The sequence below is a fragment of the Monodelphis domestica genome, chromosome 5 (assembly GCF_027887165.1).
Source record: "Monodelphis domestica isolate mMonDom1 chromosome 5, mMonDom1.pri, whole genome shotgun sequence".
NCBI classification, from domain to species: Eukaryota; Metazoa; Chordata; class Mammalia; order Didelphimorphia; family Didelphidae; genus Monodelphis; species Monodelphis domestica.
In genome coordinates, this window is record NC_077231.1 from 285,532,252 (window position 1) to 285,550,012 (window position 17,761).

Sequence of the window (17,761 nt, forward strand, 5' to 3'; positions counted from 1 at the left end):
GAAATACACTAACGAAATAAGACACTAAAGATAAAAATTATTGTTATTTCAAGTATTATGGCATTCTATAGATACCTTTATATACTTAACATACAAACTGTTTTCATTACAATTTTACTACCTACATATATCTTTTTAATTCTCTTCTGACTTACCAAAATACGTTTCAACAAATTTGTAGCAGTTGCATTTTCAGCTGTCCAGAGGCCCACTAAATGTCTACTTAGCTGTCTGAAAAAAGCAGACGTTGAAAAAGGTTTGCTGCTTTATCTCAGCTAGAACAGAAAGGAATTTTTAAGAACAAGATATCACATAATTATAAGAAATATGGCTATAACTTTTAAGTCATTAGTCTGGTGTTAATACAGCCCCCAAAAAGTTTATTGTTCTAATAATGTTGCCTTTCCTTTTAAGAAAGTAATTAAAATATCCCTACAATTTATAGTTTTCTTCAATAAACTAAAACTGATAAAGTTAAGGTTAGTGATGAAATAGGCTAAAGCTTTTCTATATGAAAGATGATGTATATATTCCTGAAAGAACAAAACACAAGCAATAGACTCAGAAATGAATGTAATTTTAATCCCAGTACTTAGTTGTAGATAATGTATGTCAGTAAAATAGCTTATCTGTAAGCTCAAATTCTGAAGTTGCTATATTGTTAAATACATTCATTTAAGAGTACTCCCTAATTTTCACTGTCAATGGCTGGGACAATTTTCCAGTAATTAAGGCTGATCCTAGAGGATGCAAATAATTAATTATGGTTTAGTACTTAAAAGCCAACAGACTTTTAGTATGAACTTTTATTAGAAGATTTACTTAAGATTATCTTTATATAGAGGATATTTAGCTTTTCTATGATACATAAGGGAAATACCTTTCTCAGCATTTTCCTTTCGTGCAAAATGGAAGTTAACTCTGTTGCTGATATTTGAGAGTGGATGTATAATTTTAGAATTCAACACTAGCTCATTAGTGGAACTATATTAAAGAAGAGAACATTATACCCCAAGAAGAGGTTGAGGGGGAAAGGATCAAAGGGAAATCAATCAAGTACTGTACACTAAATATGACATCATCAAAATATGCCTTCATTCATGATGCCATGCTAAAAGCACACCAAATGTTTAAGTAACCTCATTGTACCCTGTGAGACTGTCTAGCTGGGAAATGCAATTCATTAAAAAGGAGAAAGAAACTAGGAAGGGCTTTCACAAAAGGGACAAATAATGATTAAGAAGCTAAACACCAAGATTTTTAAATTAATATAGTAAGCACTTGTGTGCTAAACAGAGGTACTCAAAGAGAAAGTTTAGAGAAGCACAAAGCTTAAAGAAGCTAGGATTCTAAAAGCTTAGAGCAGATAAATTCAATAAATTGGTCTTCATGTATCCAAATTACTATTATATAAGGAAAAAGGTGCCTTAAGGGGCAAAAACGTAATAAAAATTTTTTATTAAAAGAATTTAACACCTTAACCACATTGGCAATATTTAAAATAGGAAAGGTCAAGGGTCATCAGCTTATGTGGACCACCAAGGAAATGAGTTTCCTAGGAGTAGACTGATTCTCTAGATACTGGGAAGCTTTTTTGAAGTCTGCTTTGTATGTCTCTAGTCCCACTTATTGTCACTGTAATTGACAACAGGTTACTAAAACACATATAAAATAAAATTTCTACCCAAAAAATCCATATGGCTGAGAAAAAAATCCTTTTGGTTCTAATACTTCCAGAAAAAAAGAGAAGGATAGGCAAAAAACTAAGAATGAATGAAATATTTGCTAAATTTTAAAATTTGTGATTGATTTAAGTTTATATCTTAGACTGTCACAGCAAATTTAATGAAACCTACCTATTTGTAAGCATCCTTTGATCCGAACTTATTGTAAACATTGCGGTATGCAAGTGTCGAGGTAAGGCACCTTCACTGAGTGCAAGTTCCTGCATTTTGGTAGCAATTTCTTTATCACCTTCCTTCAAAAAGAGGGAAAGAGGAATAAGCCACCAATATTAAGCTAACCAAGCCACCAATTTTTTTTTAACAATCGTAAATAAATTAGGTACTATATCGCACAGGAATACACGAACAAAACAAACACCTTCCTTCCAATGTGCTAAACAAACAGGAAGCAAGGGCATACATTCAATAATATTTTTTATTTTCTTTGGGAATACTATTACTTTTGAAGTACATTTTCACATTTATTCTTATCCATTCCCCACCCTTCCTTGGGCTATTGTCATCCCCTTCCTACCAGTCTCCACATTAGGAGACTTGGAATATAAACACTTATGAGCAATGATTAATACATTTTCTTCACACAAAGGAAGGTTTGAAGCAGAGCAATACTAAGTTTCATTTTGGTTCTTTGCCAGGTTTTTAACCCTACACATTTGGAATGTTTGTTCATTTTCACTATAGCTACAATCATTGATTCAATAAGACAAGTATTTATTAAGTGTTCACTATATTTTCAGTACCATGCCATCTACTAGGGAGAAAATATGCCCACAAATAAATACAAAAATGAAAACAAAGTAATTTGGGAGAAAAGGAACACTAAAAACTAAGTGAGTGAGGAAAGGCCTCAAATCAGAGAAAACAGAGTTGAGCTTCAAAGAAGTGAAGAAATCTAAGAAGTGGTGGGGAGGCAAGAGTGTTTCACACCTGGTACACAGTCCCAGCAAAGGCAAGGAGTCAAAAAATGGGCTGTCTTATGCACCCAATAGCACCCAACAGCTCTGCTAGAGCTGTAAAAAGCACATGAGGGTGGTGATAACATATGCCTGGAGACATAGTTTGGAAACAGACCAGGAAGAACTTTACTGGATCTTAGAAGCTAGAGATACACCAAAGCTCTCTGAGCAGGTGAACATGCTTTATAAATTTATGGATGTGGCAGCTCTCTAAAAGCTGAACTGAAAATGGAAATAAATGAGAAAGCTGATAAGAGTCAGGGAAGAGGTAATGAGGATCCGACCTGGAAGACAATCAAGTGCCTGGAGAGGATATAGAAGGATGTAAATGAGTCAGCAAGACCTGGCAATATGGCTGGAGGTGGGGATAAGGAAAAGTTGAGAATTAATCAAAGTGACTACAGGGATGGGAATACTGCTGACAGGCATGGAGAAATTAGAAATAAGACTCTGTTTTTGTTTAGCTTATTCTTTGTTTTAGAGGGGTAAGGAGTTCTGTTTTGGACGTGAAAAGTTTGAGATAATTATAGGTGGAGACACCCAATAGACAATAGACAAATTAGTGATTTAGGATTGGAGTTCAGGAGAGAGAGAGAAGAGCTCTGGGATGTCATTTGCATAGTGAAAAAAGTTGTATAGGACTTGATAAGATTTCCAAGAGTGTAGAGAGAGAATAGAAGTGGGCCCAAGAGAGTTGTTGGGTCTATCCATGCAAAGATAGAGAATTAAGTGACAGATCAGTTGAGAATTAGGAAGTAGTATAAACGACCACCAAAATCTGGGAGAAAGAAGTGTTCAAAAGTATCAAACACTGTAGGTAGGGTAAAGAAGAATAAAGAATAAAAAAAGTACATATTTAATAAGATCTTTGATGAACTTAAGAGATATTTCATTCAAATGATAGTGGCTTAAGGCCAGATTGCAAGAGTTGGAGAAGGAAATGGGAAGTAAGGAAGCAGAGGTGATGAACATAGCTTTTTCCTATAAGTTTAAAAATGAAGAGAAAGCTATAGGAGAGAGGTCAAAGAAACTGCAAGCCAAATAAATGTTTAGATAGAAACCACACCAGCTTGTTTGTAGGCAGCAAGAATGAGCCAGTGCAAAATTTTAAGATTAGAAAAGGAGAAAATGGGGTGAGGGGGGGAGGGGGAAGCTGGGTAGCTCAGTGGATTGAGAGCCAGGCCTAGAGATGGGAGGTCCTAGGTTCAAGGTTCAAATCTGGCCTTACACACTTCCCAGCTGTGTGACCCTGGGCAAGTCACTTGACCCCCATTGCCTAGCCCTTTCCAAGACAGAAGGTAAGGATTTTTATAAAAAAAAAAAAAGAAAAGGAGAAAATGAGGGAGACTGGATGACAGGGACAAATGAAGGGATTAATTAATTTTTGTCAAGATTAGTTTGAATATTACCTGTTATTAAAAACAAAAATCACAACTCTAGAAAGCATATAAACATTTAAACAAATATATAGTTGTCAAAGATCAGGACAAATCAATATCAGTGTGATAGCCAGACTATCTATGGCTTTTGTCAATGCACCTAGCAATCATTGTTTTTTTCTTCTTTTTTTCCTTTTTTATCCCCAAATTATTGTAATTTCCCCTTAGAAACTTCAATAGTGTATGTACCTCTAGTTAGAGATATTTAGAGATATAAGTTGGTTATGTGTACTGATTCACTGGGGAAACTAGGCATTAGGATTTGCTCCCTAAGGACTCTCTCTCCCAGCATCCCAATTACCATGCCAATGTAGGGAGGATATATTTTTGTGTAGCTCCTCTCTCTCATTCTTTTTTCCCCTGATTGTGTCTAGGAAAGTGGGTTTTACTCAGGCTTTTGCTTCTGTCCTTTTATTTCTTCTACTTCAAGTGGGATTATTAATAAATCTTATAAAATATAATACTTGGGAGTTATTGGATATTAATTTTAATCTTACACTCAGCATCAAAAATGAGGAAGTATTTGAAGGTGGTGGGCAGTAGAGTACTGGGCTTGAAATTAGTAAGATCTTTGTTCAAATCTGGCCTCAGACATGAATTAGTTGTGGGACCATGGGAAAAGTCATTTAATTGATAACTGCTTCAGTTTTTTCAATTGTAAAATGGGGCTAACAACATCACTTTCCTCCCAAGGTTGAGAGGAACAAATAAGATATTTGTTAAGTGTTTAAGCACAGTTCCTGGCACACAGTACTATGTAAATGCTAGCTGTCATTAATATTATATTGTTTTCATTGCCACATCCAAGCCTTTTCTACTATACCAATACCTCAAATCACTTAATACATGTTTTTTCCTAGGATTTGCTTTTTTTTAATAGCAGAAGAGTTAAATTTGTTTTGCTTGATCCTAGAGGATGAAAGAGCTAGAATCACTGAAGTTTTAAAGATAATGTAAACACTCCGAACAGTGCTAATAAAAATTAGGGTGACACACCCTGTTTTTCTATCACAGGTGGTTTCTATGAACCTACTAATCCAAAGAAGAAAATTATTTGATTTGTTTAAAACTGAAATTTCAAATTTTACTCTCACCTCTATTATTGCCTTCATAACCAAGCCAGCTCCTTTAACAATCGCCATGGAAGGGTGCTTTAGAAGGAGAGAAAAAAAAGAGTCAATCTCCAATCAAAGGATTTCTTCAATGATAATTAAGAGTTGGTTAAAAAAGTGATGAAATACAATTATATATTAATGAGTAACTTAAATAGAATTTACATATTGTTGATACATCATATTTTGATAAACATTTTCTGTAAAGTTACTAGTAAATTACTAGAACTAAATATTAATGAAATGCCTACAATTATGGAGTATGTGTAGCACTCATGCTAAGTAATAATATACAAGGCTAAGGAATAAAACTAACTTCCAAGAAAAAATGCTTGGTTTGATGTGGGGACATCATTTCTATAACTCATTTCATTGCAAAAACTTTGTGGAAGTGCTACTAGGAAAAAAGAATAAAGCAAGAAATTTTTCCTCCTACATAGTTGGTGACTGAAAAAGATCAGGGAGTGATTTATGGGGTGGTATAAATAGTTGTAGCATCCTCTCAATATGCTTTTGTATGGGAAAAGTAGCAAAAAAATCATCAAGATCTTGTTATTACTGAAAGAGGAGGCACATCAAACAAACGGATACCCAAAGATACTGCAAAGAAAACTTCACAGAAAAATGACCAAAAATATCATAGGTAAGATTGAATTATTTTACTGATGAAAATACTGAACCTATAATGTAGAAGTTAATTATTAATACTATTCAAGATGGGAATGGAGCATGACGTGGCAAAAAAAAAAACCCATTAGCAATAATCTCACATCACTAAAGAAAATACTTGCTAATTTTATTTACATTTCCCAACTAAGAGTGTCATCAAGTAAGTAAAAAAAGCCAAATCTCACCTGAAAAAGCTTAAAAAGAGTCCTCCCATTGGATGCAACCATTTCTAAAAGCATATCAAATTGCTGCCCTTCAGTCGTCTCACTATATGGAGCACAGAGGGCAAAGGTAAGGAAGTCCAAAAGTGAACTAATAACTAGGGCACCAGTCCCATGATCCTGAAAAACAAAAGTAATTCATTGTTTTGTGAACTTTTTCAAAGACTATGTTTAAGGAAAAATTCCTGATATTTAACTAAGCTGGCAGAAAATTTAATTTTTTAAAATTTCATGGTCATTATGAAGAGTCATTTTACACCATATAAAACAAAATCCAAGAAGTCTACAGATAGTGCAGAAAAATCAATATCAATATTAAGAAAATTAAAGCCCTTTGAACTTGGATAATTAGACCTATCCAAATAATTTTTTTAAAATTTAGTGAATTAATATCACTCGCCACAATTATGATTATTTATACATTATTTTTTCCTGGAATAGAATTTAAAACTAATACTATTTAGGAACTAAATAACTTGTCAATTCCTAAACTTTATGAGTCCTATTTTATGATAGCTAATAGAAGGAAGAGAAATTCATGCTTCTAGAATTTTAAAGGAAACCTGAAAACTTTTCAAAACTATTTTGTATGGGTGAATGAGACTGCAATGAGACTATTATATATAATGTGTCCTCTCAATTGCTATAATCACCTTAAATTACCTTCTTATATCTCCCTATGTGTAAACCTCAAAATTTCTTATCACATATGTGAGTATATTAGATCTCAACTCTCTCCACCCTATCCCCTGCTGTTACCCCACCCTCTATTGAATTTAAGAGAGGATTGTATTACTTTTATTCTTGCCTTCCCAATACCTCGCACAGTGCCTGGAGAGAGATAGAATGGGCAATTAAATCCTTGCTGAACTGAACTGAAACACCTTCACACAAATTGCACTTTGAAACGGTTTTTAACAGATGCCCACATTAGCCAATGGTAAACTTAGAAAAAGAAAGATTTGTGTTTGAGTCCTGACTTAGACGTTAACTTGTTCTGAATCCCTGGGCAAGTCACTTTATCTCCCAGGCTCAGCTTCCTCTTTTATAAGATAAAAGAAATAGCATTAATCTTGCAAAGTTGTGAGGTACAAAGGAAAATAGTATGTTAAATGCTTTATATAAGCTATATAAATATTGAAGAGAAAATTCATTTATATACAACCTTTCAAAAAGCATGATTCTTCCTTTTAATAAAAGTTTAATCATCACTTACCACATGGGAATTAAATTTTTCTAATAAGTTTTCCAGAAACTTCTTTGAAGAAAGAAGAGAAGCTTTGTTCAACTGCTCTTGCCTCAAGTCATAGTCATCATGCATAGGCTAAAATGATTTAAAAAAATCATTTAGAAGCAAACTTATTTGCCAATTATCTTATAGAGCTTATTCATAAACTTGTTATTTTTTAAACCAGTGACAGAAAATGCCCTAAATGATGATGATAATTCCCAAGTATGAGGGGTAGGGGGGAAGCAGAAGATAGGGCAGGCAGGAAGCAGAATGGATAGAGCAAAAGGCCATCAGCAAGACTCATTTTCCTAGGTTCAAATGTGGTCTCAAACACTTCCTCACAGTGTGACCCTGCAAAGTTACTTAATCCTGTTTGCATCAGTTTCCTCAGCTGTCAAATGAGCTGGAGAAGAAAATGGCAAACAACCTCAGAATCTTTGCCAAGAACAGTTCACATGTGGTCATGAAGAGTAGAACACAAGAGAAAAAAAAATCTTCTCTTAGGATTGTTAAGACTTCATGGAATCATTTACATAACACAGTGACAGGGGCCAATGCTACTAAAAGTAATTGTTTATTCTAACAATGAAAACTATGTTTACAGTCAAGTGAGGTGCTCATAGCAGCTCACATTTACACAATTTGTCTGTTACACTTTGGCACTTTTCTCACATTAATTCAGAATTTACAGAATGCTAAAATTAGCAACAAATTCTCATTCAAATATATTGTTTGAATTTCAAAATAAAACATCTCTGTTGAACTACTCAACATCTTTCCAAAAAGTAAACATTTTCTATCATGCTGCCAGTTCCTAGATGAACTTTTATTCTTTTTCATGAATAAATTCAAGATTATACAACAGCAAATAATTCTTGTATTTGCAAAGAAACACTTTGCTTATAGGAATCCATCTTAAACTATGTCTTCAAATTTACACAAAACTCAACTTTAGTTAAGAATAAAAAATTTCCATTGTACCAACATTGAAGTCAAGCTGATCAGTAACTTTAAAAGTTCAAAAGAGTAAAAGCAAACTCACACACATGAGGGCACACAGCATGTCAATGGAGGCATGGGTCACGCCATCATGGCTTCTCTTCAGTGCTTTTACCACCTTTACTCCAAGCCGCTCCCGAAATCTTTTGGAGAAAGGGAAAAAAAAAAGCCCCAGATGTCCCAGATTACCACCACCTGGTACTTTCTGGTTTTCATTCCTAATATAAATAACAGTGCTACTTCTAGATTTCTGCAGGATTATTTCAAGACTACAAAGCACACATTTCTATTGCCTAAAGGTCATTCACCATAAGTTGCTAATGTGTTAAATACAGGACAGGTGTCAATATGCAAAAAATAGAATGAGTCAGGAATGTTTTTCATTTTGAAATAATTTTTAATAACTAGAAATTGTTTTGCCATAGGGGAAAGAAGTTGCTCTATTTCAGTTTAACCTCTCTTGGTTTTCTCTTTAGATGAATTAGTCTTTTGAAGTTTTTAAAGAGTCAGAGACTCTAATCATTAGCTATCATTCTATGTAAAATAAATACAATGCAGAAGAGGTTACTCACTTGGGAAGTTGGGTAAAGGCCAGGAAGCCAGCCTTGGAAGCCACAAGCCTCCTCACAGCTTGGAACTGACTCTCAAGCTCAGCATTAGATGCAACCACATCGCCCTCCTGTGACAGTAATGCTGTGATGGCATTGTTTATCAGCTTCTCTTTGTTTTCTGAGAAGAGGCCCTTGTAAAGAAAAAGACATATTGAAAGATTTCCTCCTCACACCCACATATCTCTCAAAAATTCATGATATTTGCTCTTACATCCTGTGTTACTGCATGCAGTACTCCACTGTACGATATATTAGCATTGAACCTGAATACAGCATCGGCAAAGTTGCCATCTACAAAAAGAGAAGAAGGAAAAAAGGCTTAGGCAGGTTCCCATGGTTTAGTAAGGTATTTACAAAATAGCCAGCCCTCCCAGTAGAATGCAATAAGATCGGAAACAGGACTTACTTGGAGGTGTAGCTAAGAACCTGAGGTGAAGGCTTTCTACTTCCTCATCCACAGGCATGCTGAGCAGTCCCCAACGCTGACCCTTATGTGTGGATGTCATTTTTACACAAACATCTCGATTACCAGAGGCTCTTACTCCATCCAACAAACTAGCTAATAAGGAATCTCTGAGCAGAAAAAAGAAGGGGGAAGGGAGGAGTTCAAAATACCATATCCTCCAAAAAAGTAATTTCATTCTTAATAAGTACTCATCTTCAAATTCCAGGACATTTTCTTTGCTTCCTAGATAGGGCTCTAACACATTATCCTACCTTTCTATAATTAACCCTTTTCTCTGCTTCCTTCCTAGGTCCTTGTACTCATTCTGACTCTAAAATGGGACAAATTCTCTTCCTCAACCTATCCTCTCTACACACTCTCCCTTGGCAATTTAATTAGTTCTCATGGTTTCAACTATCAATTCTATACAAAATCTCTTTCTGGCTCTTCTGAGCTCTAGCGTTCTACCTCCAACTGGAAAAAAAGACAACTTCCCTAGCCTGTCAAATGAATAACTTCTGAGAGAACCTGCTATATACCAAACATTGTTTACATCAAAATGAAAAGTAAATGAAACACAAAATGGCCTTGGGGGCTTAATCACAGAGAAGGGCAGGGAGATCTCATGCAGTATGGCTGCTGAACCAAATCTGAAGCAAGCCAGGCATCACAAGAGGTAGAGCATTAAAGTGCATCCCAAACACTAGAATCATCTGGTTTATATGCATGGAGACTGAGATGTTCCATGACATGATTAACAGTAAAAGTACTTTCTTGGCTGAGAGGGAATAATGTAGCAGTCCACACCTATGTATGGACAAGGGAAATAAGTAAAATGTAAAGATTGTCTTAGGAGAGAGCATACTCAGTCTTGAATGGCAAGAAAGGCACTGAACTTTGATCCCAACAGGTTTAGGCACGAAATCAGGTTTTTTTGTTCTCACCAGGCTGAGAAAGGATACACTCTATCTTGTCACGATTTACATCTGAACCAATGACAATCCACTGTGTCTCCAATTAATATGCATCATGTATCTTTGCATATGAATGTCAATAAAAGATGAGCAACACAGGACCAGCCCACCACTTACCCACTTATCTTCCTTCCTTACTTCCACTTCTTTCATTCATCCCCCCCCCCCTCCCATGCTCAGTCTTTCAGTCTTTCTTATGTAGCTTCCTTTGTTTCTGTGAATCACCTTTGCTTCTCCAACCCCTATCATGAAGCAGTCCGTACTTAAAGCAGGGCTTTAAGGACTGTGGCTTTGCCCTCTCCTGGTCTCTAAACTCATTTCTGATTCCCATGGTGTTGCATTATAGTCTTCTCACTGTCTCATATCCCTGTGAAGTGGGAGGACGGAGCTAGGTCTGTGTAGCTTGATTTCCATATGATTCGGTGTCTGACTCTCTCTTACCATCCCCCACGGCTTCAGTTCCTTTCCCCCCAAGAGATAAACTTCTATCTTTCCTTTCTTGTGGGAGCTGTGGGCAGTTTCCCACAAATAATGTATAAGAAGACAGGTTGTGAGGAAGTTAAATTACCTAATGGTACACATGACATTGTTGGCTTTTGCAAAAAAAAAGCCCCCTTTCAAAAGGGAATGAAGTAAAAGATAATGGAGTGCATCAAGGAATTGTGAGATCTGAAGAAGTGGAGTCGCTTGGCAAATGGCCTAAATTTCCTCAGTAAAGTACAGGGCCAAGTCTTTTTAGCAGAGGTAAGGAAGAGTTCTTGTGGAAGGCTTGAGAGAAGAGGCTTAGAAGTGACTGGGACACTGTATATAGTGACAGCAATATTATAGAATGGTCAATTGTGATAAGACTTGGTTATACCAGCAAAAATAATCCAGGACAATTCTGAGGGTCTTATGAAAAGTAATGCTATTCACTACCAGAGGAAGAACTGTTGAAGTCAGAATGGAGATTAAAGTATATAATTTTTCAATTGTTTATTTGGGTTTATGTTTTAGGGTCTTGTTTTTTTAAGATTATTCACTTACAAAAATGAACAATATGGAAATGTTTTGTATAATGCATGTATAACCCAAATTGAATTGTCTGCCAACACCAGGAAAGGGAAGAGAGGGAGGGAGATAAGTTCAATCATATAACTTAGGAAAACCTGTGTGGAAATTTGTTATTATATGTAATATTGCAAAACAAACAAAAAAAATCAAAATTTAAAATTTAAAACCTAAAAAATAAAATAGACTAAATAAAAACAAGATGCTTTAAAAAAAGTTACTTTCAATTATGAAAGGCTGAAATGACTGCCCTGCTATGGTGAGGGTTCAGTTCAGATGAGATGAAAAGTTTGCAGCAGGCCAAACAGCTTATTGACATAACTTTTGCCAACTGTATTCCCACTGCGCAGGGTCAGACTCAATATGACCAAGATCAAATTTATCCTTCCTCTCAAATCTGTTCCTTACAACTTGAATATATAACACGGTTGCCTTATTTCCTATATTTTACTGTTATCCTTAGATATAAAAGGTGAAGGGAAAAGAAAAGTTTATTAGCATTACCTCTACTACCTACTCTCTCTTCCCTCCTATTACTACTATTCTAGCATAGGCTCTCACTGTCAGTAGTCTGGATTATTATCTTCCTGCCCCCACTCTCCTTCCTCTCCCTCTCCCTCTCTCTCTCTCTGTTCCCCTCCCTCCCTTGTATTACTACCAGGCTTATACATGTATGTGATTCTCTCCTTGACTCATGCCCATGGCTCATATATTCTAAATATGATGCAAACTCTTTATCGACCTAAAAAAGCTGAGTGCAACTTACCTTTCTAGACTCATATTTTATTTCCAGCCAAACTAGACAATTCATTTCTTCCCACATACACTCTGAGTCTTGAGTATCTCTTCTCCTTTCATTTCACTATTTCCTATGGTTGGACTCTCTTTCCATTTCTATGGTATACCCACCCATCTTTTAAAGAAACAAACATCATCTTTTCTAGGAAGTCTTTTCTGATCCCCCTGTTGGTAGTGACTTTTCTCCCCTCGGACCGTATATATACATATATATATATATATAGCACCCTTCTTATTCATTTGTCATGTGATATGCTTATTTGTGTATATTTTCTGCCTCTCTAGTAGATTGTAAACTCCACTTGTGTTTTTCCAAAAGAAACATTAAGGATTGGAGAAGATAATGTTTTTGAACTTAAAAATAGCTTTAGGTTTGTAGAAATGTGAACTTGGAAATTATTATAGGCTTTTTAGTTATTGAACTCTACCTAGAATACATTGCTACTGTTATTTGTTTATTTTCCTTTAAATTAAAGGAAATGTGAATTACAGAATAATAATTTTGGTAGATTTATCTTATCTTTAAATAGCTAGTTCTAAGAGTGAGGGTCTCAGATTAATATCCAGTCTAAAGAATTAAGAGATCTGAGTAAGACTATATAGACATACAGTAGGTTTTTTAATTTCAGTTCTGTTCTAACTCCTTAGCTGCAGCCCATTTGAGCAATGCAGACTGCCAATCACACCAACATATTGGTGCATTCTGGTGGTCTGGTTTAGGAGAATTCTATCACAATATATGCAAATGCAGCCAGTTAAGATACATAGAAATGATAGCAAACCTAGAACAGAGAAATGTTTCTGTCATTAATAAGCTATAGATGCCAACAGTTCTCATCTACTATAAAAGGTATTTCTTATGGAGATGTTATAGTTAGATGACAATTTATGTGAGGCTAAGCAATGCAAAATTCAATTAGTGTTTAATAGGCTTATATTAACAACAACAGTATTCACATGGCATTTTCTTGTTTGGAAAGTGCTTTTCATTTTATCTTATTTAACCTTCAAAATAATCCTGGAAGATAGATACTATCATTATACCCATATTACAGAGGAAGAAACTGAGGCTCAGACAAATTAAGTGATTATCCCATAGTCACAAAGATAGCAATTTCTACAGGAATTTAAACTGAAGCCTTCTTGACTCCAACTCCAACACTGTATCCACTATACAACTTAGCTACCATTCAACAAGTTATCTAGGAAAATATTTATTACACAGATTGGTATTAAGAAAGATCATCTACAATTATGGTATTGAATTAACATGAGAAATACTTTCTAGTCTTGAAACAATTTTATAAATACCTCTCTGTGGAAGAATATTTCCGTATTTGCCCCTTTATAAATTCAATGGTAAAAAGTTGCGGATTTTCAAAGTCGCAGACGAGTGCAAATACCTAATTTGAATAAAAAGCAAAAAAAAAAGATTCTTAAAATTTCATATAAAGAAGAATCCTCAAAAAACTCAACCAGTTTGCAAATGGAAATATCAACAAAGCTACTAAATACAGAAGTGTATATTACAGATTTCTGTGCATCCCAACATTGAAGAAAAGATAAATGTTTGTGAGCCAAATGAAAATTTAAAAAAATTTTAAAAAACTTATTTCTGCATTTAAAAAACTTATTTCTAAGGTGCTTAATTTTCTATGATAAAAAGTTAAAACTTAGTTTCAAGTATAAATTTATAATTTATAATTTACAAAGAAAATAAAGAAAAGAATGATTCTATGTTTTGCCAAGAAATCTTATATAAATTGGTAGTTTTGTTACTGACCTCCCCTAAAGGCTTCAGAGTTGCAATATTATAGGTTGCTGGATCACGTTCCACTAAACAAGTTTCTGTAAGAGCTAATACTCTCTTTACAGGTTCCTTTAAATAAAAGACACATTGAAAAGTTAATTGAATGATAATGATATGACTCAGATCATTATGAAATAATTTTTATATTCATTGCAAACCTTACCGAATGTCTAGGAGATATTTTCTGAACAACAAACTCTGCTAAGGATGTTATGGATTCATCACCACTGTATTTTCCAAAGCGAAGGTTTAAATACTGTTCAAATCCTAAAGGGTCTTTCCTGGTCCGCAGGGAAATGCCTATATAGTTGCCAGCATGGTCTATTGCACTTTTGATGATTTCTTCCCTTTGCTCAGATGCAAACAGATGCTACAATTTTTTTAATGTTGAAAAAATTAGATTTTTGGTTTGTTTTTACAAAAGCACTTATATGCATTTAACCAGCAAAGAAGGAAAAACAATACAAAAAAGCATTTCTAATAAAGTTGGAGTAATGCCTTGTAACAAGTTATTCAATCATACAAGCATTCTAATTTGTTTTTTAAAACCAATGGATTTTCTAAATATAATTAAAAACATAAAGAAACTCACAGGGGATCTAAATATCTCCAGTTTTTACATTTTTAAATCTATGTGTTTCTGCGATGTCATCAACCCACCAACTTCATGTGGGAAATTTTTCTACTAGATATTTAGTGAAAGTAATTAAGTAGTAGTAGAGAAACTATCAGGATAGGAATGTAGAGTTTCTATCAGAGGATCAAATTCCTTGAGGAAGAAAGAGAGTTTAAAGAGTGAAAGGAAAAAAAAAACATATAAAGTATGTATTCTCTAAACAACTCTCAACTCTAAAGTGCATGTAAACTACCCACTGGGTTTCATTTCTGCTATTAACTTCATAACTTTGGGGGTAAGTCACAGCTATATATTTCTTTTTTTTTTTTTTAAACCCTTACCTTCTGTCTTGGAATCAATATTGTGTACTGATTCCAAGGCAGAAGAGTGGTAATGGCTAGGCAATGGGGGGTTAAGCAACTTGCCCAGGGTCATGCAGCTAGGAAGTGGCTGAGGCCAGATTTCTACCTAGGACCCCTCATCTCTAGGCCTGGCTCTCAATCCACTGAGCTACCCAGCTGCCCTCTATATTGTAAACCTTATGAATGTTGGAAATTTCCCCATTTCCAACATTAGGTAGGGAGGGTCCTTCTCCTCCCTACCTAAGATTACTTTAGGACAGAAACCTTTTGCTGAACAATGGAAAGGGATTTGACCTATGCTTAAGCATAGAACAGGAAGTTCTTTGGGTCATGATTGATTTTAGAATTGATACAATCTCCACCCTACTCAGTCCTAACAGGATTTAGGAAGGGCTGCAGCATAGATCAAAATTTAATTATTTGAGAATATGACCTTCAACAGACATGTGCAAAGCCACAGACCTCTGGGCGGTCCTGGGTTAAGCTAGAGCCACCATTGGCACAGGGAAGACATGGACAGTGATTGGTAGATGTGAGAACTGAGGGGAGGGAACTTGGATGGTTTCCTTAAAGATAGCAGGGTCTGAGGACTGAGGGGTGGTTCGAGAGGTTTTGCTCTGAGAGGTGGTGCTCTGAGAAGCTTGCTCTGAAGGAAGCTGGAGGTGGAGGCCCCTGAGACTGTTTCTCCATTTTGGTCATGTGAGTGACAGGGACTGATCTCTTTTCTTTGCCTCAGCTATCTAAGGGCTTGGGCCTTTTGGCCCAGCCTAAACAGAGGGGGTATTTAAGCCCTATTCCCTTCTCTCCCCTTTCTCTCTCTCTCTCTCTTCTCTTCTCTCTCTCTCTCTCTAATATCTTTCTTCCTCCTGTTTGTAATTAAACTCCATAAAAGGTTGACTGCTGACTTGAGTTTTCATTAAGGAATTACATAGCTGAATTCCTTGGCGACCTTAAATTAATATATATCAGTCTTTTAAGTGATTTCCTTGTCACAATATACTTCTATATGAACAAATATGTGGTAAGTTCAGCTCTTATTATCTATTTGAAAACAGGTCAAATCAAAGCAGTTAAGGAGTCTGTTATAGTTAGAAATTCCAGGGTTGAAAAATGAATGACTGCCAGTGATGTTCAGATTTCTGAGGTCTCAAATACCAGAGAGATCTCAAAATCTACAAAACTCAAATAAAGCAAAAGTGGGAGAAAATCTTGACTTCTTTCTGAAAAAAGTTGACTTCATTTCATCTACTTCCTCATGATCAAATCAATAAAAACAGAAGCCGTTTAGTGAGTAACTAGAGAACCATCTTGGAGTAAGGAAGAGGTGGGGTTCAGTCTCTGCTTCTGTCAAGGTGTTAACCTGCATTGGTTGGGGGAATTCCCTCCTTCAATTCCTATACTAATGAAATCAAACCCTATGCCACCAAAACTATAAGTTAAAGAATTAAAGATGTGAAGTTAATATAAAATCATGATCAACTATTGTGATAGTCCACGTATAAAAAGATACTGCCTCCTCTCAATCTATGAAATTCTTTTTAAAAGAACTTACCAATCTACTAAATCCTCCATAAAGTATACAAAACCCCCCAGGATAATCAGCGAGGTCTGCAAAACCTTCAATATTTCTGTAGTCATAAGAACAAAGGACTCTGTTGGTTGCAGGATTAATTTGGTCAAAACCTCCAGGAGTCACTTCTAAAATGACAGGTTTTCTTGTATCACTCCAATGATGCTTAAAACAATTATACCTCTACAATAAAGGGAAAGAAGACTGATTTAAGATTTAGATTCTTAAACTTGCCACAAAATAAAGTTATAGCTCCAATTCATGACATTACTAGAGTTATCTTTCAGGTCTGTTCATATCTGACAATGCAAATTTAAGTTGAAAATAATTTATTCTTTTGTATGCAATAAAAACAGGATTTACAATGTAAAAAAGAAAGTTCCTAGAATAATACTATACTGAAAAGCTTAATCAAGAACATTGTTAAATCTTTTAAGGACATTTCTGGAAGCCTTCAAATGAAAAACTATATCTAGGTAATCACTAGCTAACACTTCAAGTATACTCTAGCATATAATTCAAATAACTAACTCAAAATAGCATATATTTTAAGGTAGCATGAAGACAAAATGCTAGCCCAAAATTTCAATGGATAATTGATTTGAATATTGGTTCCCAATAATTATAAAGCATTTCCTTAAAGGATATTTATGATGTTAAACAATCTAATCCTCACATACAACGTCCTTTCACATTTAGATAATCTTAAACAGATGCTTAAAAGTATTCATTAAAATGGCAAAACATAAAGTATCTATTAGTTAAATGACATAACTATTTACTCCCAAAAAGTTTCATCAATTGTAATTTTTATGGTAGCTGGTATACGGGCAGGAAATATTTACTTATATAAAACATGCACCTTTGACTGTTTCATTTGTTATTGCGAAGGACAACAACAGTGGAAACAAGGAGCTCACTAGTCACCAAAATCCATTAAAAAGTTTCTGCAGGTAAAAGGACCATAACTTGGCTATTGTTAACTAAAGGGGGCATGACCAATAAAGCAGGGGGGGGGGGGGGGGGGCAAGACTAACAGAACAAGACAAAAGCAGGCCACTGCTGCAGGATTTGTCTTTTGCAAAGTGCCTGGGGTGCTTAAAAAACTTGATATGCTAGGTCAAAAAGGCAGACTTGGAAGTTAGAATGTTCC

The 17,761-nt window shown here is 35.2% G+C and overlaps 1 protein-coding gene across 9 annotated transcripts in view; it reads right to left on the reverse strand.

Annotated features, from left to right (window-relative positions):
* Positions 1-17,761, reverse strand: part of DNAJC13 (DnaJ heat shock protein family (Hsp40) member C13) — a 117,354-nt gene that overhangs the window by 72,209 nt on the left and 27,384 nt on the right. For all 9 annotated transcript variants that reach the window (XR_001625255.2, XR_008912467.1, XM_016426431.2 and 6 more), the window contains 13 exons: positions 16,591-16,791; positions 14,224-14,430; positions 14,034-14,129; positions 13,562-13,653; positions 9,390-9,556; positions 9,195-9,274; positions 8,945-9,114; positions 8,416-8,515; positions 7,359-7,466; positions 6,107-6,262; positions 5,235-5,291; positions 1,857-1,978; positions 156-231 (listed from right to left, as the gene is read on the reverse strand). Coding sequence is in view for 7 of the 9 variants with exons in the window: in XM_016426431.2 (XP_016281917.1) it covers positions 156-231; positions 1,857-1,978; positions 5,235-5,291; positions 6,107-6,262; positions 7,359-7,466; positions 8,416-8,515; positions 8,945-9,114; positions 9,195-9,274; positions 9,390-9,556; positions 13,562-13,653; positions 14,034-14,129; positions 14,224-14,430; positions 16,591-16,791 (1,632 nt within the window). In the remaining 2 variants the exon portion in view is untranslated. The remainder of the gene's footprint in view (positions 1-155; positions 232-1,856; positions 1,979-5,234; positions 5,292-6,106; positions 6,263-7,358; positions 7,467-8,415; positions 8,516-8,944; positions 9,115-9,194; positions 9,275-9,389; positions 9,557-13,561; positions 13,654-14,033; positions 14,130-14,223; positions 14,431-16,590; positions 16,792-17,761) is intronic.